The 25,444-nt window shown below is 39.6% G+C and overlaps 1 protein-coding gene across 2 annotated transcripts in view; it reads right to left on the reverse strand.

The window, feature by feature from the left end:
- Positions 1-13,936, reverse strand: part of csnk2a4 (casein kinase 2, alpha 4 polypeptide) — a 34,782-nt gene extending 20,846 nt beyond the window's left edge. The window contains exons 1-4 of one of the 2 annotated variants that reach the window (XM_066702724.1): positions 13,727-13,936; positions 8,292-8,403; positions 5,882-5,983; positions 5,180-5,230 (exon numbers count right to left, since the gene is read on the reverse strand). In XM_066702724.1, the coding sequence (XP_066558821.1) occupies positions 5,180-5,230; positions 5,882-5,983; positions 8,292-8,403; positions 13,727-13,827 (366 nt within the window). In that variant the 5' untranslated portion in view covers positions 13,828-13,936. The remainder of the gene's footprint in view (positions 1-5,179; positions 5,231-5,881; positions 5,984-8,291; positions 8,404-13,726) is intronic. The other variant, XM_066702725.1, reaches the window with a different exon arrangement.
- Positions 13,937-25,444: the final 11,508 nt, after the last annotated feature.

Consider the following 25,444-nt stretch of genomic DNA (forward strand, 5'->3'; position numbering starts at 1 on the left):
CTCTCGTCCACTTCAAAGAGTTTTTATTACCTACAGGCCCTATTCCTCAGATATTTCACAGCAGGGATTCCAAGCCATTTGGCCACATTTGGGCAGTTATTTGTTGAGTAAAGCACGATTTATACTTCTGCATAGATACTACTGTGTAGTGACGCAGAGCAGGGGTTTCTGGGTAAGCATAGCCTGCAGAGGCTCGCAGAGGAGCCGATGCGCACTCCTCTAAAATCTCAACAGTGCGTCGCGCATTAAGTCAACGCCGATTGGTTGAGCAGGAGATTCTGAGAGCCTCAGCCAATCGCTCAGTGCTGGGGCAACTCATCCACGAAACGCATTTGTCACACTAAGACTGTACTAGCCCGGACATGTGGAGAGGTCTCACAAAACTATGGGGCATCTTTTGTGTCATTCATAATTTTGTGCACATAATGAGTATTGTGTCCCAATAATTCACATTGAGAACATTATTGACATTTAGTCCTACAAAATGCCCAATTATTTTGAGCTTGGCAATTTTGTAGACGAAAAGTAAAACATACTTTGCCTTCCGTGGACGGAATGAACAGCCGAGTATGCAGCCATTATATCCACAAAACGATGTAAGGAAAAATACATTTTGTGCACCTGTCGCCAGCCCTACACCAGATAAAAAATAATTAACATCATGATCAAACAGGTGACTGATCAAGGCATTGGTCCAGAGACCTGGGTTTGCAACGCGATCAAGATTGAATTCCAAAGGAAAGTTAGAAACTTGCTGAGCCGATCAGGACAGGCAAATCTAATGGAAAGTCTAGCACCAATATTCCACCGATAATACACCAATATATTTTCTCAAACTATTGGCTAAATATTTGTTTTTCAAATGACCATAAAATCCATAGTCAGACTTTAGACAATACATAAATACATGTTTATTTGGTTTAACACATTATTATAATTATTAACCATTATTTTATTAACATAGTTATGGTGCTTTAAACGTTCACTGAAGATGTTGACTAAATATCAGCAAACAAAAACTGTCTCCAAATGACAAGCAAGCTTAGATCACAGTAAAACATTTAAAGAAAATTAGTGAAAAACACATCTCTCAGACAATGTTGGATAAAACTGAAACTATACATTTATAAAACTATTTCAAATCCTACATTGTGTTTTGGCTATGATTCACATTGCTATACATTTAACATACTTATTATATACAAATGCAGCTGTGCTGTGCTGCCTGCACTATAACCTGACACTGTTGGATCAGCAGTATTGAGCACTGAGCAGGACTTGCAAACTGGAGAGAACCTGACGCGTGTAAAATGCAAATATAAGCTAGACCAGCACTTAACACTATCATATTAATGCTGTAATGTATAGAACATGCACATATTGATATCGCTGCTCTGGAGGCAGTTCAGAAGAGAGCAACCAGACTTATTCCAGATCTGAAGGTAATGTCCTACTTGGACATTTTTATATTTTTCCTTTATTCTCCCTTATACTAATTTATTTTTACAATGTTTGATTTGTGGTTGTTATTGATGATAAAAATGAATGTTAAGTTTATTATGTAAAATGTAAAAATCCTGCCTTCACTGCATATTTGATTCTCTCCGACAGGCAGAGATACGAGGGATCCATGCTAACAAAAAAAAGGTATATCTGCAGATATATCAGTAATCGGGAAATGTAGCTTCCCAAATATCGGTATCGGACCCAAAAAAACTGTACTGGTCAAGCTCTAACTCTAATACAACACAAAGATAATAATGAATATACAGTGAGGGAAAAAAGTATTTGATCCCCTGCTGATTTTGTACGTTTGCCCACTGACAAAGAAATTATCAGTCTATAATTTTAATGGTAGGTGTATTATAACAGTGAGAGACAGAATAACAACAAAAAAATCCAGAAAAACGCATTTCAAAAAAGTTATAAATTGATTTGCATGTTAATGAGGGAAATAAGTATTTGATCCCCTATCAATCAGCAAGATTTCAGGCTCCCAGGTGTCTTTTATACAGGTAACGAGCTGAGATTAGGAGCACTCTCTTAGCTCGTTACCTGTATAAAAGACACCTGTCCACAGAAGCAATCAATCAATCAGATTCCAAACTCTCCACAATGGCCAAGACCAAAGAGCTGTCCAAGGATGTCAGGGACAAGATTGTAGACCTACACAAGGCTGGAATGGGCTACAAGACCATCGCCAAGCAGCTTGGTGAGAAGGTGACAACAGCTGGTGCGATTATTCGCAAATGGAAAAAACACAAAATAACTGTCAGTCTCCCTCGGTCTGGGGCTCCATGCAAGATCTCACCTCGTGGAGTTTCAATGATCATGAGAACGGTGAGGAATTAGCCCAGAACTACACGGGAGGATCTTGTTAATGATCTCAAACGTCAGCCTCGAATCCTTAATGACTTGGAGAGGATCTGCAAAGAGGAGTGGGACAAAATCCCTCCTGAGATGTGTGCAAACCTGGTGGCCAACTACAAGAAACGTCTGACCTCTGTGATTGCCAACAAGGGTTTTGCCACCAAGTACTAAGTCGAAGGGGTCAAATACTTATTTCCCTCATTAACATGCAAATCAATGTATAACTTTTTTGAAATGCGTTTTTCTGGATTTTGTTGTTGTTGTTGTTTAACAGTCTCTCACTGTTAAAATACACCTACCATTAAAATTATAGACTGATCATTTCTTTGTCAGTGGGCAAATGTACAAAATCAGCAGGGGATCAAATACTTTTTTCCCCTCACTGTATGATATGTAGAAAATCTTGTGTTTCACCAATCAACATGATTATAAATCTTTCAGTTATTAATTTTATTGCAAAGACCAGATTGTGGGCTATATAATATGCAGTATTATACGCATAAACTGTTGGTCGGTGGTTGGAGAAGTATTTATAGCTTAAGTTCAAGGAGTTTACAGCTGAAATGCCATATATGTATTTCATTCAAATATTTAGAACGGATATGCAGGAGAAATTCTCATACGCAGAGAGATTTACTTTTGAATTGAAAAAGCAGCTATAGTGGTTCTAGTGTTAAGTCTCTAGCCAACTATAGCAAGACAATATAGATCTGCACATACAGGATGCAATATGGCAATTTGTGTGTGTGTGTGTGTGTAGTTTCTGTAACATGTAATTAACACCCTAGGTGCATCATGGAAAATGGGTTTAGTTTTCTGTAGATCGCGATGTGTTAATGCAAAACTGCCCCATATGCACTCAACATTACGTGCAAGTATGTTGGCAGACACCTATGCGAATGTCTGCGTACGATGCCTGTGCATGTACACAGAAGTATAAATCAGGCTTAAGATGGGGTCATGCAATGTTTTATAACGTTCCCTAATGTAATATGTTAAAAAAAAAAAAACAGCTGTGTTAAGAATCTTTCCACACAACTGAGATGATATCTAGTGAGACACTGAACTAAGCATCAGTGTTCATTTAGATTTATACTGCTCAAAACAATTAAGGGAACACAATCATCACAGTATAACACCAAGTCAATTAAACTTCAGGGATATCAATCTGTCTAGTTAGGAAGCCTGAGTGATTGTGAATCAATGTCAACTGTTTTGGTGCAAATTAAAGTGCCAACAGGTGCACTTGAGAGGCAACAGCAAGACAACCCACAAAAAGGGAATGGTTTTGCAGGTGGTGGCCACAGACGATTGCTTTCTCCTTATCCTTCCTGACTGATTCTTCTCTAGTTTTGCATTTTTGTCACTACCGGTAGCATGAGGCGGTACCTGCAGCCCATTCAGGTTGCACAGGTAGTCCAGCCCCTCCAGGATGGCACATCCATATGTGCCGTCGCAAGAAGGTTTGCTGCGTCTCCCAGTACAGTCTCAAGAGCATGGAGGAGATACCAAGAGACGGGCCTTTACATGAGGAGAGCTGGACAGGGCCGTAGAAGGGCATCAACCTAGCATCAGGACCGGTATCTGCTCCTTTGTGTGAGGAGGAACAGGAGGAGCACTGCTAGAGCCCTACAAAATGACCTCCAGCGGGCTACTGGTGTGCATGTTTCTGATCAAACTGTCAGAAACAGACTCCATGAGGGTGGCATGAGGCCCCAACATCCAGAGAACACCAGAATTGGTAGGTCCGCCATTGATGCCCCGTTCTCTTCACAGATGAGAGCAGGTTCACACTGAGCACGTGACAGACGTGAAAGAGTCTGGAGACACCATGGTGAACGTTATGCTGCCTGCAACATCATCCAGCATGACCGGTTTAGCGGTGGGTCAGTGATGGTCTGGGGAGGCATATCCTTGGAGAGTCGCACAGACCTCCACGTGCTAGCCAACGGTACCCTGACTGCTTTTAGGTACCGGGATGAAATCCTCAGACCCATCGTCCGACCTTACGCTGGTGCAGTGGGCCCTGGGTTCCTCCTGGTACAGGACAATGCCCGGCCTCATGTGGCCAGAGTGTGTAGGCAGTTCCTGGATGACAAAGGCATTGATGCCATTGACTGGCCCTCACGTTCCCCAGACCTGAATCCAATTGAGAACCTTGGGGGGTGCCGAGGGTGGGATATGGGGGGGCCACCTGTTGCCGAACCCTGATGTATATATTTCGTTCATCGAGATCCGATGTGTGATTTAAGTGTTCCCTTAATTTTTTTGAGAAGTGTATTTTGGAGTCATACAGGAATACACATTGCACCACTGAGAATGATTTAAACAAGTGTTTTGATCACCGGTGACCGGTACATTCACATGACCCAAGAACCAGGGAGGAGGATAAGACATCTTAGCAGTGTTTGGTGGAAACCATTTTGTTTACCAGTTTGAAAGGTGGCAGTGCAGCACAAAATTAATATTGAATTATTGAGAGGTTTGAGATCTTTTTCTGGGAGGGGTCTAAAATGGACACAGACTGAAGCGACAAATTTGAAGAACAGTTGCAAAGAGTTTGTACTGACGATTTGGCACCGTAGCAGGAAAATAAGGCAAAACTGAATGTGTGGTCCTAGGTCAAGTTCCTATCCTCTTTCACCGGGTGAATCCTTTCTTCCCATTTTTGCCCTCAATGGTTTTGATTAAATCAACAGGAATTCTTTCAGAGACAATTTAGTGTAAATTATTGACATTCAATGCCTCATGCAGAAAACACAGGTTGATAAGTTGTTTTGGGCAGAAACAGGAAAATTTAAAATATTACCTTGAAGTCTGTGTTGTTAACATGTTCAAAAACCAGAGCAGGCGTCCTTGACTAAGGAAACAGAGAGGGAAACCAATTACAGTTATAAAACAGTTCTCACAAAGTTAAGGCATAGGAGTGACAACCATAACATTACAAATAAATATGAATATGCCTACACTTTTTCCTAAGCCTGCTAGGTAATGTTTACTTGGAACACGGTTTGAAATCAGACTGTTTGCTGCTTCTTGAACAGTCTTAATAAAAAACACCATCTGCTGCAGGTACTAAAAGCGCATAGGTACAATATTAACGGCTCTGTTCCTCTGTTCAGTCTTTTGAAAGTGTTGAACACCAAAACTAATAATAATAAAAAAAAAAAAAAAAAACATGGATCCAACTTGGCGGCCTCATTTCACACACTTTATGGCAAAAATAGGAAATCAGTGACAGGCCAAAGCTTCACAATCGACGTGAGTCCACAGTAGTGTGCCTAACTGACAAAAATTCACAAGGAGAATGCAAAACTGAATATTGCATTGTAATGTGGCTTCACTCAATATGCACTATAAGCAGCCGCAACACCAACCGAGTTTTCACCACCATAAGGCTAAGATTAATATTAAGACGGCAAACAAGAGTGACTTCAGAAGCGGCACGAGATCCATCAGAATGCATTAGACTTCGTTCACTTCCTGAAGACATCGAGGTAGTCCCACTCACCACTGGGTCTTTGACAATGTCTAACAGAGTGATTATATTGGGTCCCCCGCGCAGGTTCTCCAGAATCTTTATCTCCCGTTTAATCTTCTTCTTCTTCACTGGCTGCGGAGACAGGATTGAACAGATCAGTGACCGAAAGGCACAGAGTAACCCTTGATGTTCCACGTCCAGGGATAAGAAAGAGGTTTCAGGAAACAGGGGTATCACATGACCACATGATGGGCTTCTTAAAGCTTGAATCAATGCAGTAAGTGTTCCAATGGAGTCTTAAACCATCGACTTCTAAAGACTTAACTGGAAACACATGCTAAGATGTCGCATCACCTATGCCAGATCTGGTCCTTGAGGGCTGAAGGGTTTTCAGTTGCTTGTTCCAATTGATCTCTGAATGAGAACATTGACCAAAACACCTTTTTGTTTGATCAGAACTAAACTTATTCATAAATTGACGAACTTTATGATGTTTTAATGGCGACCTGGAGTTGGATAGCCAAGAAGCACTATGTCCAGCCAGATATACTGGCCCAGCAAAACATTGACACTTACAGTGAGGGGAAAAAAGTACTTGATCCCCTGCTGATATTGTATGTTTGCCCACTGACAAAGAAATGATCAGTCTATAAGTTTAATGGTAGGTGTATTTTAACAGTGAGAGACAGAATAATAGCAAAACGCATTTCAAATAAGTTATAAATTGATTTGCATGTCAATGAGGGAAATAAGTATTTGATCCCCTATCAATCAGCAAGATTTCTGGCTCCCAGGTGTCTTTTATACAGGTAACGAGCTGAGATAAGGAGCACTCTCTTAAAGGGAGTGCTCCTAATCTCAGCTCGTTACCTGTATAAAAGACACCTGTCCACAGAAGCAATCAATCAATCAGATACCAAACTCTCCAACATGGCCAAGACCAAAGAGCTGTCCAAGGTTGTCAGGGACAAGATTGTAGACCTACACAAGGCTGGAATGGGCTACAAGACCATCGCCAAGCAGCTTGGTGAGAAGGTGACAACAGTTGGTGTGATTATTCGCAAATGGAAGAAACACAAAATAACTGTCAGTCTCCCTCGGTCTGGGGCTCCATGCAAGATCTCACCTAGTGGAGTTTCAATGGTCATGAGAACGGTGAGGAATCAGCCCAGAACTACACGGGAGCATCTTGTTAATGATCTCAAGGCAGCTGGGACCATAGTCACCAAGAAAACAATTGGTAACACCCTATGCCGTGAAGGACTGAAATCCTGCAGCGCCCGCAAGGTCCCCCTGCTCATGAAAGCACATGTACAGGCCCGTTTGAAGTTTGCCAACATCTGAATGATTCAGAGAAGAACTGGGTGAAAGTGTTGCGGTCAGATGAGACCAAAATCAAGCTCTTTGGCATCATCTCAACTCGCTGTGTTTGGAGGAGGAGGAATGACCCCAAGAACACAATCCCCACCGTCAAACATGGAGGTGGAAACATTATGCTTTGGAGGTGTTTTTCTGCTAAGGGGACAGGACAACTGCACCGCATCAAAGGGACGATGGACGGGGACATGTAACGTAAAATCTTGGGTGAGAACCTCCTTCCCTCAGCCAGGGCATTGAAAATGGGTCGTGGATGGGTATTCCAGCATGACAATGACCCAAAACACACAGCCAAGGCAACAAAGGAGTGGCTCAAGAAGAAGCACATTAAGGTCCTGGAGTGGCCTAGCCAGTCTCCAGACCTTAATCCCATAGAAAATCTGTGGAGGAAGCTGAAGGTTTGAGTTGCCAAACGTCAGCCTCGAAACCTTAATGACTTGGAGAGGATCGGCAAAGAGGAGTGGGACAAAATCCCTCCTGAGATGTGTGCAAACCTGGTGGCCAACTACAAGAAACGTCTGACCTCTGTGATTGCCAGCAAGAGTTTTGCCACCAAGTACTAAGTCGAAGGGGTCAAATACTTATTTCCCTCATTAACATGCAAATCAATTTATAACTTTTTTGAAATGCATTTTTCTAGATTTTTTTGTTGTTATTCTGTCTCTCACTGTTAAAATACACCTACCATTAAAATTATAGACTGATCATTTCTTTGTCAGTGGGCAAACGTACAAAATCAGCAGGGGATCAAATACTTTTTTCCCCCCACTGTATTTGGATGGATTAGGTACAATCAGGTAACAAATATCTTTATAATAAACTTTTTTATTCATAAGCTGTAGGGTCAGGTTATTTTAAGTTTCTCGCAGCCGATTAAGGAGCCATTTTTCTACATTTTCCAATTCAGAGGGTAGAATTACAGATCAGTCTCCTCTTTCAAAGGGATATTTTTCTCCATCTACTGCTGCCTGAAATGCTTACAAGACTCCTTCAGTGAATACATATATAAGTGACACATAATGGTGTTCCATTTAATTATTCACCAACATATTTTAAAGCTTACCTTAAGTATTTTCACAACTACTTTTTCATTATTTGTAATGTTGATTGCTTCAAAGACTTCACTGTATTTGCCTCGACCTAATTTTCGAACTAGCTGGTAGTCGTCTTGATTTCTGCAAAAAAAAAAAATCAAGTTTTTTTTATTCATATATCCAGCTTTAAACCACTGTCCTTCTCTGGGGAAAATGCGAGAAGCAAATCATGATTTTAGTTTGATTTAGCATGCTGGGCCAACATCACGAGAAATACACTTTCAGATTTGTCATCATTTCCACAACATTTTTCCCCAAAACAATTAAAAGGAAAAAAAGGGAAATGAATATGCCATCAGCTGAACCCAGAACAATAAGATTATCAGGTTGCAACTGAATCCAAGTATCCTAAACCTAATTCTTTCTGCAGCATATTTGATATGAAAGATGCAATGTAATTAGTTTGAGACGGGACAATTCCATCGGAGTGCATATGTCTATGAAAGTGAAATGGGGTGTGGAGAAGATTTCAGTGGTGTGTTACAAGGTCTCCCCTTGGGACCTTACATAAGAAAATAATAAAGTTTACAAACAAGCATCTAAGTCAGGGATGGTGAACCTGAGGCAGGCAGAGCCGTATAGGTTGGCACGCCAAGTGAGCGACTATGTGCGTTTTTTTTGTTGTTGTTGTTTTTTGTCTAAACAAATTGGCTCTTTAGAAAACCAGTCAGAATATTTGGCAGTGACGGCACCGCCCCCAAGTAATTGAGCAGTGCTCACGTTATCTTCTGAATATTAATTTTTTAAGTTGGGTTCTTGTGCGCAGATCCATGCAGAACTGTGAAAACCTGCACTTCACGAAAGAAATGTTAATGTTATGATGTAGGGCTGTGCGATACGACGATATATATCGTGTAATGATAGAAAAACGTGCCCATTTCATATTATGCTCTATCTTTTATTTTATTGTGTCGCAAATCCCACTCTTTACGACAATAACCAAAACTCTCATCGCCGGGCTAAACTCAGTTTGCAAGCATCCCCGACAATACGCGATCACACACCTCCGTGAAGTTGGCACCCCATATAATTAAATAATCACCAAAACTATTCCATTCATTTGTGCTGTGTTTGTGCTGATTTGTGCCGCAAAAATGAACATTTGTGCTGGTTTGGTGTTTGAGATATTACGCATTCTTTTTTGGGCTGTGTGACGTCACTCTCCACCCCATATTGTCCAAATCGCTCCAAACCGGTGTCATTCGTATGTGCTCGATTTGTGCCGGTTTGTGCCGTTAAAAGAAACAATCTAACTAATTCCCTTACATAGAAATAACAAAATTATCTCCCGGATCTGTGACATCAGCCCTGCATTTACCCCATCTCATCCAATGCACTCATTTTCCGACTCGTTTGTTTGTGCTCTCGGTGCAGGTTTCTTACCGTTGATCTCAATATGAAAAAAAAAAAAAAAAAAACAATGACATCAACTTCTTTCATTCAACTTATTTCTATGTAAGGGAATTAGTTAGATTGTTTCTTTTAACGGCACAAACAGGCACAAATCGAGCACAAACGAATGACACCGGTTTGGAGCGATTTGGACAACATGGGGTGGTGAGTGACGTCACACAGCCCCAATCATATTTGTTATTTCTAAGGAATGGAAATAGATAAAGTGTTCATTTTAAGGGCACAAATGAATGACACCAGTTTGGAGCGATTTGGAAAACATGGGGTGGAGAGTGACGTCACACAGCCCCAATCATTTTTGTTATTTCTAAGGAATGGAAATAGATAGTGTTCATTTTAATGGCACAAACCGGCACAAATGAATGACACCAGTTTAGAGCGATTTGGACAACATGGGGTGGAGAGTGACGCCACACAGCCCAAAAAAGAATGCGTAATATCTCAAACACCAAACCAGCACAAATGTTCATTTTTGCGGCACAAATCAACACAAACACAGCACAAATGAATGGAACAGTTTTGGTGATTATTTAATTATATGGGGTGCCAACTTCACGGAGGTCGATCACACCCCCCACCCCGCTAATTTAGATGTTTATAATTTGTATAAAATTAAAGAATAATGAAGTTTGTTTGCATTTTAATAAATTGGAAAGCAATGCAAAAAGTTTCATTTTCTTTTTTATTAAGATGGTGAAGTGGTACAACAGTTTTTATTATTATAACTATTTTGTATTAACACGTGCTGTGCCGGTAAGTAGAATATAAACGCGACAGTCAGAGAAGAAATGTCCCTGTCTAGCAGATATTAAATGTGCCACTATAAACCCAGATGTGGTAAATCTACCTGAATCTATACCATTTTACAGTGTATGTGACAGTAAATCATACTGTATATATATTAGAGCTGTCAAAATTAACGTTTTAATAACGCATTAATGCAAATTCATTTTAATGGCACTAATTTTATTAACGCGCGATTAATGCAGCGCGCATTTTGAGCCGTAGCCTAGCCCGTAGTTGGAGAAATGGAGATGCAGTCATAAGACAGGAAAGGATGCAGCAGCAAAAAGAAATGGAGAAAGAAAAAGGTCTTCTGAACGGAAAATTCATATACAAAACGATGTCTGAAGTTGTCTGCATTGATTGTCGATTTGAATTAAGTTATCACCGCAGTACGTTGAGTTTAAAATATCAGTTGATGGCGAAGCATACAACTGATGCAGAGAGCTCTCCTCCCCCTCGCCAAATGAAGACCACACTAGATCATTTGCAGCGGAGACGGATGGACAACTCAACAAGCAATAGACTCACCACAGCGATAACTAAACGGGTGGCTAAATAACTAAATGTAAACAGGCTTGTGTAAGTAAATTGCTCAGTGCAAAGAAAGAGAAGTAATGGGAACCTGGTATTTCTATGTTATTTTTTCATGTGTCTAATAGACATGAACATGTTGTTCTTTGAAAAACATCTATGACCTTTGAAACATGTCTAGTCTTCATGCTATATGTTGAGTATGGTTTCACTAATAATAACATCGATTTGCATAAAGCATCCATATTTGTCCATGCCCATGTTGATTAGAGTATTAAAAACTTGAAAAGTATTAATTTAAGGTACATTTAGAACAGATACAAATGTACGATTAAATTGCGATTAATCACGAGTTAACTCATGACAATCATGTGATTAATCGCGATTAAATATTTTAATCGATTGACAGCCATTATATATATCCCATAACAACATAACACATGTAATAGTAATGTAGTAACTTGTAGTTTGAATGTCTTTGGTCTTATTTTGTAGCTTGATTGGATAAAAACAAGAAATAGAGATATATATCGTGTATACATGTATAAACTTCTAAAAATAGAGATATTTATTAAGTCATATCGCCCATCCCTATTATGATGACTGTTTATGCTGCAGTGCGGCACTCTGGGAGCAGGAGCAAGATGACAGGAACCGTAAGTCTGTCCTGTTGTGATTAATTGTGGTCAGCAATGGACGCGTTTGTTGAACACGCGGGGGGAAAGCATTTTGTTTACCGGCATCTCCTGTATCAAATTGGGAAATGGCCACAAGCATTCATATTTAACACTTCGACAATTTAAAAACTTCATAAAGTTGGAAAAAGAAAGCTGTACATTCTCAAAAATAAATAAATTATGCCTTTGTTTTGTAGAGTACATTTGTGCACACTCATAATCACGGTAGATTGATACCACTTATTTTTCGTGCCACACAATGTATATTAATTCTCCAGTTTTAGTTATTTTACAAAATGTAAAAGTAGTAGATATTAAGTAAATATACACTGAAAAATGATTTGAGTGCAAGTGCAAAGAAAACACAAAACAGTATGGAAGGGTTACTAATGCAGCCAAATGAACAAACTTCTACTTGTATGTAACAGCAGGGCAATGGAAGAATCTGTGGGACTTTGTTTAGGGGGTAGATTGTGATTTTAATGGGGTTTTTAGCATTATAATCCTCAAACTTAATGTGTGATGAAATGTGATTCATGCATTTTACTGCACTGTAGCAATACTGCAACATTTAAATGATGTATTCATTGAATTATGCACTTATTCTTTATTCTTTAATGTTGTGAAATGCTTTGGCATGGTGTTCCACTATATACAATTAAGACTGACTGATTTAATTTGAATGAGGATTAAAGATTCTCATTATCCAAAATAAAAAGGGAAATATTCCAAAAATGATTGAGCTAGTGAAGTGCTATTACTATTGCTTTTTATATATGTAAATTGACAATCTGTGAGCAAAAATGTAACCTGCATATTTATAATATTTATTTGGGAAGAATATGTGCCTCGCTTCATTCAGCTTCATATTCTGCAGTAGTCCCATTAGCAGACTGGAACGGCACTTGCTCTCTAGAGAGGGATAAGGGGGTGGGTTCAAGGTGGGGGGGAGGTTGGCAGTGGATGCAGGTGGTGGGTGGGTGGGATTGTCCTCTCTGTCCATAGTTTTTAAATTTTTTGTATTGCGTTTTGTTGGCATGTTTGCTTAATAACTTAATTACAACAACTAAATAAATATAAGTATTGGTTTAAACAAATGTCGTTTAGCCCCTGTATAAACTTTAATATCCCTAATTTATCATTGGCAGCCTTTGGCACTTAGCAAAGTATACAAACCAGACTTTGGGCACTCCATTCAAAAAAGGTTCGCCATCCCTGATCTAAGTGATCCAAGGATCCTATTTGGTCGCTGGGGAGTTTGTTCTAGATTGTAACCACTCTTTGTGTGAAGAAGTGTCTCCTGTTTTCCATGCCTTGAAGCCCAATTTCCATTTGTGTCCCCAGGTCCGTGTGTACCTGCTGATCTGGAAAAGCTCCTCTGGTTTGATGTGGTCAATGCATTTCATGATTTTGAAGACTTGAATTCCCACAAAGTCTTCTCTGTTCCATGGTGAAAAGATTCAGTTCCCTCAGTCTCTCCAAGTAGGACATTCCCTTCAAACCTGGAATAAGTCTGGGTGCTCTCCTCTGAACTGCCTCTAGAGCAGCGATATCTTTCCTGAAGTGTGTAGCCCGGAACTGTACACAGTACTCCAGATGAGGTCTAACATTGTACAGTCTTAACATTACTTCCCTTTAAATTCTATACTTTTGACAATATACCCTAACATTTTGTTTGCCCTTTTTTTTTTTTACTCCTTCCCCACATTGTTTGGATGGAGAAGGTGAGGAGTCCACGAAGACTCCTAGGTCTTTCTCATGCTATACTTCTTCTAGTTATATTCCTCATAGTGCAATTATAGTGGACATTTCTATTACCTGAATGTATATACCTTGCTCATGTCCACATAGAATTTAATCTGCCAGGTGTCAGCCCACACCTGAATATTATCCTTTGAATAACCTGTGCTGCCGAGATTATATCTGCTGAGCCACCTATTTTAGTATCATCTACAATTACATCTTTATGCCGGCCTGTTCCGACTAAACTGACTTACCCCCACTCCACCACATGGGACTCGTAATCCCAGTACTCTCGTGGCCGATGCGTGTTCACATCTGTGTACACTCGAGCCCGGCTCGGTACAGGTCCCGACATGTCCGACAGCTTGACTGAATGGTGGGGCACGGGGCAGATCCGGGGCTGGGGGAGAGGGGGGCAGGCTAGCACAGCTCAAACACTGTCAAACACAGTGACACGCCAGGGGGAGGGGCAGGGGCAGGGCCTGGCTGAGGGGGGGGGGGGGGGGGGCAGGTGGGTGAGCGGCAATCGGCTCTTCTGTACAGCTGAAAAGAGAAGACAAAACCAAAACAAAAATTAATAAAATATTTGGGGTTAAAAGCATTTGCAAAAGCTTTTCAAGTGTAACTGAATTCACAGATAGTTATTAAAGTTTTATGCACAGGTCTGCAGCTCTTGTCCAATCTACTCATTCAAACTTACCTATTCCTGATCCTTCCAAAGGCCTGCAAAGGTTGCAGCAGGTCACAAATAGGTGACTTCAGCCCCTTTTCACACTACCACTTTTTAGCAACCCAAGTTATGCTTTTCATCTGTGTGAAAGCACATTCAGATAGAAAGTGGGTTGACCCAGGTAAAGAGCAACCCACCTCAGGAGGGTCAGCACTGGCACTGACCCAAGTAGAGCAAGACACACTGTGACTTTCTTCAGTGACCATAGATACGGCCCACTTAGTGATACTGTCGTGTAAAAGCGAGTACCCAATTCGCTTGACACCATGTCGTACCCTGGATATGGTTGAACTGGGTACAGGATGTTAAAAGAGGCATTATGAACTCTTGAAAGTACACAATAGTCTATGTTAATTAATTAAAAGTGCAGAAAAGCAGGTGAAAGAAAATTTTTCCTCCCAACCCCCGAAATGCAGTTTATATCGGACACACAGTGCACTTTCTCCAGTGACCGTACAGCTGAGATGCTTGACTTGATTAAGTTGATTATTAAAAATCATTGGCAACAAATTTCATTGTTAATTAAATGGGTCTACCTGGGGCACAGCTACTATGGGATGGGAGCACTTTACATTGAACATTTCCAAGAAACATTTCCAAAGCTAAACTCACATGGCGAGAGAATGTGACAATGATGCATGAGCACCTGAAGAGAAAACACAATGGAGCCGTGATGACAGAGGATGAAGACACTCAGCATGGTACTCAGCATTTGTAGTCTGTCATCCGAAAAGTTGTCCGTCAAGGACATGGCACTTTGGATCCGTTCAAACCTCACCAAGTACACAGCCTTTCCGTTTCTTGAACTGGTATGCGTCTCACAAGCTACACCCGTTTCTTTACCTCCTCACCTATTATAAATATTATTATTACACTGATATAACATGCTCTTATTATACCCACACACTACACTCAAGGAGGAGTAAAACCAGACAGTAAAAATATACAGCATTACAGTACATACAGACAAAACAAAGTAAGCAAGAAAACAAGCAGCTAGGTTAGCCAATGAATGAGAGCAAGCAATAAAAATGCTGAAAAGATTTTAAAACTTGTAACTAAGATCCCTAAAAACTTTCAAAAAGGTGATTAAGACATTTCTTTAAACTATCATCTGTAGGGCTTCTCAGAGCCTCTGGAAGTGCGTTCCACAGCCATGGTGCATTATTACAGAAGGCTCGGACTATATGACCAAACTAGTGTCACGATACTAGAATTTCGAACTTCGATACGATACCAGTTCAATTTCACAATACTCAATACCAATTGAATACCACACACAAATAAAATCTGCACACACAACATACATTAGCATTCATTTCATAAAGATACACAATCTTCACTCCAGATCAAATAGGCTGGAGCACTAAACACAAGTATCATAATATTAAGAAAACTTTCTCCAGATTTCAGTAACCATTCAAACATTTTCTTCAGAACAATAGAGTGCAGGTAGCTAATAACACTCATGTATATTTTGGTAATTTCATTGCCCAACATAATACAGAACATTCCATGACTGGTTTTATCTGGCTTGTTGTAGTAACCATTCATAGGCACATTCAAGTTTTACATTTTAATGCATTATTGCACAGCTTTATAATATATTGAAAATGTTTTCGATATGGGAATTTAATGTTCTTTTATTTGATTTACAGAGCATGCGTGTAACACACACCAGTCATTATACAGACCACAAAATAATACAGTAAATAACAGGCAAATATATCATCCTGTGCTTGCTACACTGTCTTGAGCCATAGGTGATCCGTTCGACAATATTAATACTGGCTGTAGTGAAGGCACTGTGTAACTTACACTTTAATAGGTAAAGCCATGTGGGTTAAGAAACTTAACTGCAGATAGCTAGAAATAAAAAATGAAATCAAGCAGCATTACCTATGACTATATTATGAATATGCCTTTAGATATAGCTGAATCAATAATATTTGTTTTGTAAATACACGAGTTATTTTTAAATTGTTATGAATCTGTGAACACTAGAACCGCATAGCCGCATATGCGGTGGCTTTTGGAATACTAAAGTAAATATCTCTGCGAATGTGAATTTCTCCCACTTATTTGTCCTTATATATTACAAACAATTTGAATGAAATACCTATATGGCGTTTGCTGTATACTCGTTGAATGTAATAAGTTATTATAGTTTCTTGAGCCGCCGGACCACAGTTTATGCTGTAGGCTTGAATACAGGAATATAGGCAGCACTGTGGAGTAGTGATTAGGGCTCTGCACTCATGACTGGAAGGTTGTGGGTTCAAATCCCAGGTTATTGTACCCTTGAGCAAGGTACTTCACTTAGATTGCTCCACTAAAATGCCCAGCTGTATAAGAGCATCAGCTAAATGACAAAAATAATAATAAAAAAATAATAATACAATAAAGCCGACAATCTGGGCTTTGTAATGAACTCAGTCAATGTGAAATTATTTGTATCGTGTTGAGAGCTGAAACATGTAAAATGTCTACACATATATTCATATCATCATTATTGATTTTATTAGCAGATGACACAAAATATACACAATTGAAGAATCACACCTAATCTAGCTCTCATCTGCGTGTCCTCTCATCGGCTCAGAAAGTTTCTAACTTTCCTTTGGAATTCACTTTTGATCTCGTTGCAAACCCAGGTCTCTGGATCAATGTCTTAATCAGTCAATGTCTGATCATGTGCTAATTATTTTGTATTAGGTGCAGGGCTGGAGATGGCTGGCTGCTGTTAGCGTTTATTAGACTGCTGTTGGCACTACAATTCACTATCTACAGGACAATACATTCAAATTTCAAGCATTCCACCCACAACACTCAACAGGCCAATCACAGTGTGTGTCGTGGTGGTCATGGTTGGTCAGTCAAGATTTGAAGTCAGTCATCCAGTCCAGCAGCCGTAAGGTAAGTTAACTAGCTAGCTAGCCACGAGTACTAGTGATCAGGGGTGTACATTTTCTAATCCAAATCGAAGATCGATCGAAAGCAGTGTTTGATTTCGACCATCGAATTTAAAGACAGGGTTGTGATTATTAGTTTGGCTTTGCCAAACCAATATTAATTCAAGTATCAGCAAAAACAAAATGACAGCAGACAGTAAATACCTCTGCGTATGTGCATTTCTCCCACTTATCCCTTCTTATGTTACTAAATATTTTAATTAAATACCTATACTGCATTCCAGTTGTAAACTCTTCATAATTAATGCGTTATAAACACTTTCTTCTCCAGCTGCTGGACCAGCAGTTTATGCGGTAGGATATACTGAATACAATATAGCTGACAATCTGGGTTGTGTCATTAGTCATTGTCAGAGGTGTAAAAAGTAGTCGGAAGTCATACTTGAGTAAAAGTAAAAATATTCTATCAAAAACTTACTCCAGTAAAGTCTCCCATTCAAACAGTACTTGAGTAAAAGTAAAAAAAAAAAAAAAATCTAATTTCAAGAGTACTCAAGTACCAAAAGTAAAAGTAAATTGTGATTTTAGTAATAAAATGAATGTGCATGTGTGTGTGTGAGCCTTATGAAGAGGCACGCAAGAGATTCATTTGATAATCCAATTTTATTTTCCATAAATTATCAATGTATTTTATTTTCATGGTTCCTCAATTTTATCTTGAAGAAAACCACGTCCAACAATAATAAATGTTATTGAATAACAACACCTTTCAACACAAATGTTCAGCTCAAATATTTTCCATTTGTTTTTTCGTTTACGATATATATTTATATTTTGAATTCAATATTTATGCCACTAATTTGATCGTATATTCCAAGTCTTCTGCAGCACTGCACAACGGCTGTGCAACGCACTTCCAGAGGCTGAGAAGCGCCGATATGCATGATAGGTTAAAGAAATGTACTAAAAATTACCATTTTAAATACGTTTTTAAGAATCTCTGTTAGTTGCAAGTTTTAAAAACCTCTTAGGCTTTTTTTTTTTTTTTTTATTGCTTGCTCCCCTTTATTGGCTACCCTGCTTGTTTTCTTGCTTACTTTTTAATGTGTCTGGTTTAACTTGCTTGAGTGAGGAGCGCGGGAATAAGATTGTGTTATAAATAAAATGTTTATGAACACTACTAATAATGTAGTTGCGTAGCTTGTTTGACACACACCAGTTCAAGAAACGGAAAGGGTGTGTAATTAGTGCGGTTTTAATGGATCCAAAGTGTAATAATAATAATAATAATAATAATAATAATAATTAAAAGTGCCATGTCGTTGACGGACACCTTATCGGATGTCAGACTAAAAGTGACGAGTCGGATCCAGTGCAACTGACTGTACCAGCTGAGCTCTTCCTCCCCCGTCACCACGGCTCCGTGTGTTTCTCTTCAGTGCTCATGCATCATTGTCGCGTTCACGCACCATGCGAGTTCAGCTCTGCACATTTTGCAGCAAACTGTCTTCTTTGCAGTGTTCAGTGTAAAGTGCTCCCATACTTTAGAAGACTTTCACGGCTCTCCACGGGTGTAGCTGCAGCTGGCGCCGTGTTGTTTTTTTGTAGCTGCGCCCCGGTAGACCCAACTAATCGACGATAAAATTCGTTGCCAACGATTTTTAATAATCGACATAATCGATTTAATCAATTAGTTTTTGCAGCCCTAATCAAAACACAATATATAAATTTTAGCCAAACAGCATGGCACTCATTTTCAACATAGCACTGATCTCTGAAACGGTGAATGTTCACACAATCACAATGAATACATCATTCAGCAATGTTGACGAAATATCACACAATATCACAAAAGACAAACCCGTACTTAACAGCAATTTGCTCTTTGGAAAGAGATCTTTCTGTAAAATACAGTCTCCTTTCCTGACCTGTGATGTCCGCCACAATGAACTAACAATAATAATAATAATAATAATAATAATAATTTATTATTATTATTATTATTATTATTATTATGAACTAACAATAAAGTTATATCAACATTGTTAGTGTTCCAGGTATTGTGATTTTATTTTTTTCAATATTAGCAACAGCCATTTAGAAATAATAATACAAACCTTTAAATCAATAGATCAGGTACTTTATTGTTATACATCTGTGCATTCTGGCCATGATTGAGAACATTTATTTATATATATTCTCAATTATGCCCAGAGTGCACATGTTACAATATGTAACGGTTCTATTGATTTAAAAGTTTGTATTATTATTTCTAAATGGCTGTGGCTGATATTTATATAAATAAATACAAATTCAGACGGGTGACAAATTTAAAGAAAAACCTGAATAAATGAGTGGAGGAACATAACGAATGCAGATGCCTACAAACAGGTGTACTGCATGATACAATTTAGCAATTAACATCCTATCATGCTCTGTGGCATGTATAAAAATGCTGAGCAGGCCCAGTTGACCTCGATTTTGGATCACGATGGCAAGAGGAAAGGATCTAAGTGACTTTGAAAGAGGGGCAATTATTGGGGCATGAATGGCATGAGCTTCAGTCACAAAGACTGCTCAACTGGCTATAGTGTTCTCGACAAATGGGCGAGTGCATGTGTAGCGTACACCAAGAAAACGGTACAGGCTTGACTGCTTGACCCCTACAGTGGGGGTCCAGAGTCTCTGATACACTGTGGGGGGCATTTTCCTGGCATGGTTTGGGTCCACTTGTCCGCTTAGAGGGAAAGGTCACTGCAAATCATTAGTTATTCTGAGTGATCACCTTTATCCTATAGTGAAACATTTCTATCCTGATGGGAGTGGTCTCTTCCAGGATGACAATGCCCCCATCCACAGGGCATGAGGGCTCACTGAATGGTTTGACGAGTATGAAAATTATGTGAATCATATGCTATGGCCTTCGCAGTCACCAGATCTCAACCCAATTGACATGTTAGACAGCGCTCTACACCACCATCTTCAAAACACCCAATGAGGGAATATCTTTTGGAAGAATGGTGTCCATCCCTCCAATAGAGTTGCAGAGACTCGTAGAATCTATGCCAAGGCGCACTGAAGCTGTTCTGGCGGCTCGTTGTGGCCCAACACCTTACCAAGACACTATGTTGGTTTTTCCTCAGGGAATAAAATTAACACCCGCCACCCGCCAAATGCAGGTAGATTTAGTCAGTGGCGGGTAAATCTGTTTCCGTTTGTAGTTTCTGATAGAGTATTTGTCGGTATGTTTCACAATACAAATTAATTTGTTGACGATGTAGTGTTGGTATGTTGATTTGGCAAACCGCAAAATCATGTTTTGTCTTTTTTTTTTAATATATGGCATCTGGACAGTCTTCTGTGCAGGAGGACATATTTCATGGAGAGCAATGAAGCAGAAGTAAGCTAGTTAAGGATGTGGAAAAATAATTACTTTTAATTACTTTTCATAGTCACTGTTAGTTACTGACTTTTTAATTACCTGGATCAAAGTGTTTCAGAATTATAACAGAAAAGGAAAGAGGACTGCAACAAACACATGAATACATACACAGTCAGCTATTGTTGTTTATTTTGTATTCGCTGGAACTCGAACGCACAGTTGTTTCCGAACGCAGAAAGGCAGTCTGTTGTGCTAATGTCGGGACAATAATACAAGAGTCTGACACGAGGTGCATGAGAGTTGACAGGTCTGCTGTTATTATGTTGCATTAATTTACGTATTAATTTACGGGGAAACAATTTGCAATAGAGACATGCATTTTTTGCTGCATAGCGGAGATTCTGCTGGAGAGAAACGTGCGGTTTGTTTACATTGCGTCTTTACTGGCGTGCATGGTTTTGCCCAATGGAAAGGACGTTACTGTCTGTCATCATTCCTAAAGATTATATATTTTTTACCCAGCCACAGACCGTGACTCTATGAATATCTAGCCAATCCAATGAAATCCTTTTTAATGACGTGCAGAGACCCAGAGAAGGGAGTAGCACTGAAGAGGAAGAGGAGTATGAAGAGCAATAATGTGTCACCATATAACACCCCTTCTCATGTGTTAGTTTAGTGTGTTTATACAGATCCCCATTAGCTGCCAAGTTATTGCATATGTGACTGATTAATTTGCAAAATTTTGCGATGCTCCCGTACACTGTTTCTACTTGCAAGTGTTATAATTCAATAGAATGCAATGTTTTGACCAAAGACCTTATAACACTTGCAAGTACAAACTGTGTGGGAGCATGTTTATTCTATCCAGATCCTTTCCCTCATACACACCTGTCTAGTCTATACAGGTGAGCAATTAGCTTTTGTTATAGTGATTGATTAATTACCTGAATAAATGCTACGATTTAACATTTACGCACCCTCATGCATTTTTGGTGATGTTTGTCTTTGGCTGGTAAAAATTCCAAGTGGCTGGTAAGTTTTTTCCTTCTACCAGACACAGTGGCTAGTGGCCAAAAAAGTTAATTTTATCCAGTTTTTCCTTTAATGAATCACCCGTCTGTATATTAAAAAAAAAATTGAAAATCTACTTGTTAGTACGGTTCAGTGTTGCTGGTGGCATCTATGATGATCATCACAGTGCTCATGCCAGAGAGGTGTTTGAAATTTACAAACTACAAGTACTAAGTAGTAAAGTGACTAGTAATAGTGGTATCGATACATGTTAAGAATTTAAGAAATCATGTTCAAAAGACTGCCTGATTAATGCAATTGTTATTTTAGATTTTATGACTATGAGTGGATATTTATTTCAGCTCTAACACATTTACAGTCTGTCATCGTGACAAAAATACATTTTTATTAAAATAAATTACATAAAGAATGTAGCAAAATGACTTTACACTAATATCAGCAAATTAATTAACTTCTCAACCTAACTAAATACACTACATCCACCTCTGCATTCGCACAGATTTAATGCTTTTAAATCCTTATTTGATGGATGCAGACTTTGGTCAGCTCAATCACATCCCTAACCTTCACACGAAAAGTCTGGCAGGTAGGCTAGATTTTTGGGGAGCGAAGTCAAATTTAAAGGTATCTGCCCTGCTGGGCAACCAGAATTAATTATTAATGTTTAATGTTAGAACCTGTGGTTTCCATGATCAAAGGGTTTAGACAGCTAGGAAGCGAGATCTTTTAGCTTTACTTATATCAGTGATACTTGACTTATCACCAGTTTGCTGTATGTACAACATGGGGGGTAAATGCAATGCTAAATGCACAAACATGATTCATTATTTTTCTGTACTCTTGTCAAATTTGGATACCACTCCAAAACAAGCCAGTCATATGTATGGAAAAGGGAAGAGTACCAGTAAAATCACAATGGATGTACCCAGTTTACAAGAAATGCATGTGAAACATACCAGACACATACTGCTCGCTTCCAGATTCTCACTATTATGGTTCTGCACAGAATACTGCATTCATGGCTCCACTGTATATGGATTAAATGCTTTATAAAGGAAAAATCGACAATGATAATTGCAGATGGATGCTAGCGATCTCATCATCCCCTCTTGTTCAGTACAGGGTGAAAGTGGCAAGGCGCAATTGTCAGAAAACATAGGCTAATAGAAGCAGTCAACCTCACCACATCCATAGTTTCAATTTAACAGGAAAAACAGCTAACCATTCCTATAAGGAAAACAGTCGAACAGGTCTCAATGAAAACTCACCTGGTTTCCCATTGAATTTGCATAACCTCTAAAAGGGACGAAATATGCTGGTATTAATCGATTTCATGATATATAGGGCGTTTGTTATTAGATACCATTATTCTCGTACACTTAACATGTTTTCCTCTAGATTGCTCTTTTTTGGGGTAAATCAAAGGTATGTCATTTGCATTAGGCGAGAAGTAAATTGCTACTGCGTAAATATCGATCACTCTGATAAAGCAATATCTTCATCGAGGGCACATTTGACCCTTTCGCTCCTGGAGCTATTTTGTGGTCACAAGCGATGTCCCACAACTGTAGGACTTTAATCGGTGCACGCTAGCTATACCCCTACCCCTTTTCAATCAGGCAGTGTGGTGGTCTTCAATTCCCATGGCTTTTGGTTCCGTTTAACTCGACTTTGTGTGTGTGTGTGTGTGTGTGTGTGTGTGTGTGTTTCTTAAGGGTTAATGGTATATAGCGAGGTATATATACTTCAACTAAATCTTTCTCCTACAGACAGAGACACGCCTTTCTATTCATCTATGTAACCCATGAGGTCGGTGAGGTGCGTGTATGTGTGTGCAGGCAGAATTAAATTGTCCACATCACCCAGACCCGTCACTGTGGGGCTTGTTATCACCTCACCCCTAATTCTGCCGGATGCCCACCCCCCCTCGAGGTCTCTGCTAACTTTATCTGAATAACCACCGACTCCGTGCCCGAACACAGTACCTCCTGTTTGCAACTGTCCGCGGCAGTTCCCTCCGACAATGCGGCGAGATCCTCCCTCTCGCCGGTGCCCCCAGAAAATATATTTCTGCTGTATCAGAGACAATATGGCCGTACCACACTCTCACAGCCACAGGAAGCACAGCGAGGCTGCGAGGAAACGGAAACATGAGGGGGGGAAAACCACACCAACACCACCATAGAGTTATTACACCAGATCTAGAGCGATTGGAGAAGTTTACGTCATTTTGGTATGTAAAGAGAAACGCCATCTTGTCTAGGTATAGTACTGTATATTATACAATTCTAAGTAGGCCTATACTACACCGATCAGCCATAACATTATGACCATTGACAGGTGAAGTGAATAACACTGATAATCTTGTTATCATGGCACCTGTCAGTGGGTGGGATGTATTAGGCAGCAAGTGAACATTTTGTCCTCAAAGTTGATGTGTTAGAAGCAGGAAAAATGGGTAAGTGTAAGGATCTGAGCGACTTTGACAAGGGCCAAATGGTGATGGCTAGACGACTGGGTCAGAGCATCTCTAAAACTGCAGCTCTTATGGGGTGTTCCCGGTCTGCAATGGTCAGTACCTATCAAAAGTGATCCAAGAAAAGGAAAAACGGCCAAGGCTCAATGTTGCACGTGGGGAGCGAAGGCTGGCCCGTGTGGTCCGATCCAACAGACGAGCTATTGTAGCTCAAATTGCTGAAAAAGTTAATGCTGGTTCTGATAGAAATGTGTCAGAACACACAGTGCATCGCAGTTTGTTGTGTACGGGGCTGCGTAGCCGCAGACCAGTCAGGGTGCCCATGCTGACCCCTGTCCACTGCCGAAAGCGCGAACAATGGGCACGTGCGCATCAGAACTGGTCCACGGAGCAATGGAAGAAGGTGGCCTGGTCTGATGAATCACGAGTTCAAGGTGTTGACTTTGCCTCCAAATTCCCCAGATCTCAATCCAATCGAGCATCTGTGGGATGTGCTGGACAAACAAGTCCGATCCCCACCTCGCAACTTACAGGACTTAATGGATATGCTGCTAATGTCTTGGTGCCAGATAGCACAGCACACCTTCAGAGGTCTAGTGGAGTCCATGCCTCGACAGGTCAGGGCTGTTTTGGCAGCAAAAGGTGGACCTACACAATATTAGGTAGGTGGTCATAATGTTATGGCTGATCAGTGTATGTAAGCTATGTATTTTGTAAGTTATGCTTCACAAAACAAATGTTTTATGTCATTTACTGTGTTTATGTTAATATATTGTATTTTGTCACCTATATGCAAATGCAAGCAATGAGATATTAAAATAAAATTACATTTTTAATGCCAATTTTACTCGCATGTCTGTGAAATAAATAAATAAATGAAAATAAGTAGTTTTTGATGGGGTTTACATATGTGAAAAAATGCCTTATTAAATACTTGAAGTTTTGTGAAAAGAAAAGCATCTTTATTAAAATAGCCTGGAAATTAGCATCATACTTAAAATAAAACCCTTGAGTTTATTGTAAACATCATGTAGATTTGTTTGATTATTATTATTATTATTATTATTATTATTATTATTATTATTATTATTATTATTATTATTATCCTATTATCCTGGCTATATCCTCACTAGCACCGCAGACCATCAGTATCCGTCAGGGGTTCGACATTTTTTGTTTTGCCTAGGGCGGCAGAACGTCCAGGGCCGACCCTGATTGTAAATATACAAGACAGTTTAAGTGCAGGGTTATACATGTATAATACGAAGCAATAGTATTTTAGGGCTACAGACAATTGAAATGTAGGCCTATAGTACAACACTGTGCAATATTGAAACATATATATACACCGATCATCCATAACATTATGACCACATGCCTAATATTGTGTAGGTCCCCCTTTTGCCGCCAAAACAGCCCTGACCCGTCGAGGCATTG

Source organism: Amia ocellicauda, chromosome 4 (assembly GCF_036373705.1).
Source record: "Amia ocellicauda isolate fAmiCal2 chromosome 4, fAmiCal2.hap1, whole genome shotgun sequence".
In the NCBI taxonomy this organism is placed as follows: domain Eukaryota; kingdom Metazoa; phylum Chordata; class Actinopteri; order Amiiformes; family Amiidae; genus Amia; species Amia ocellicauda.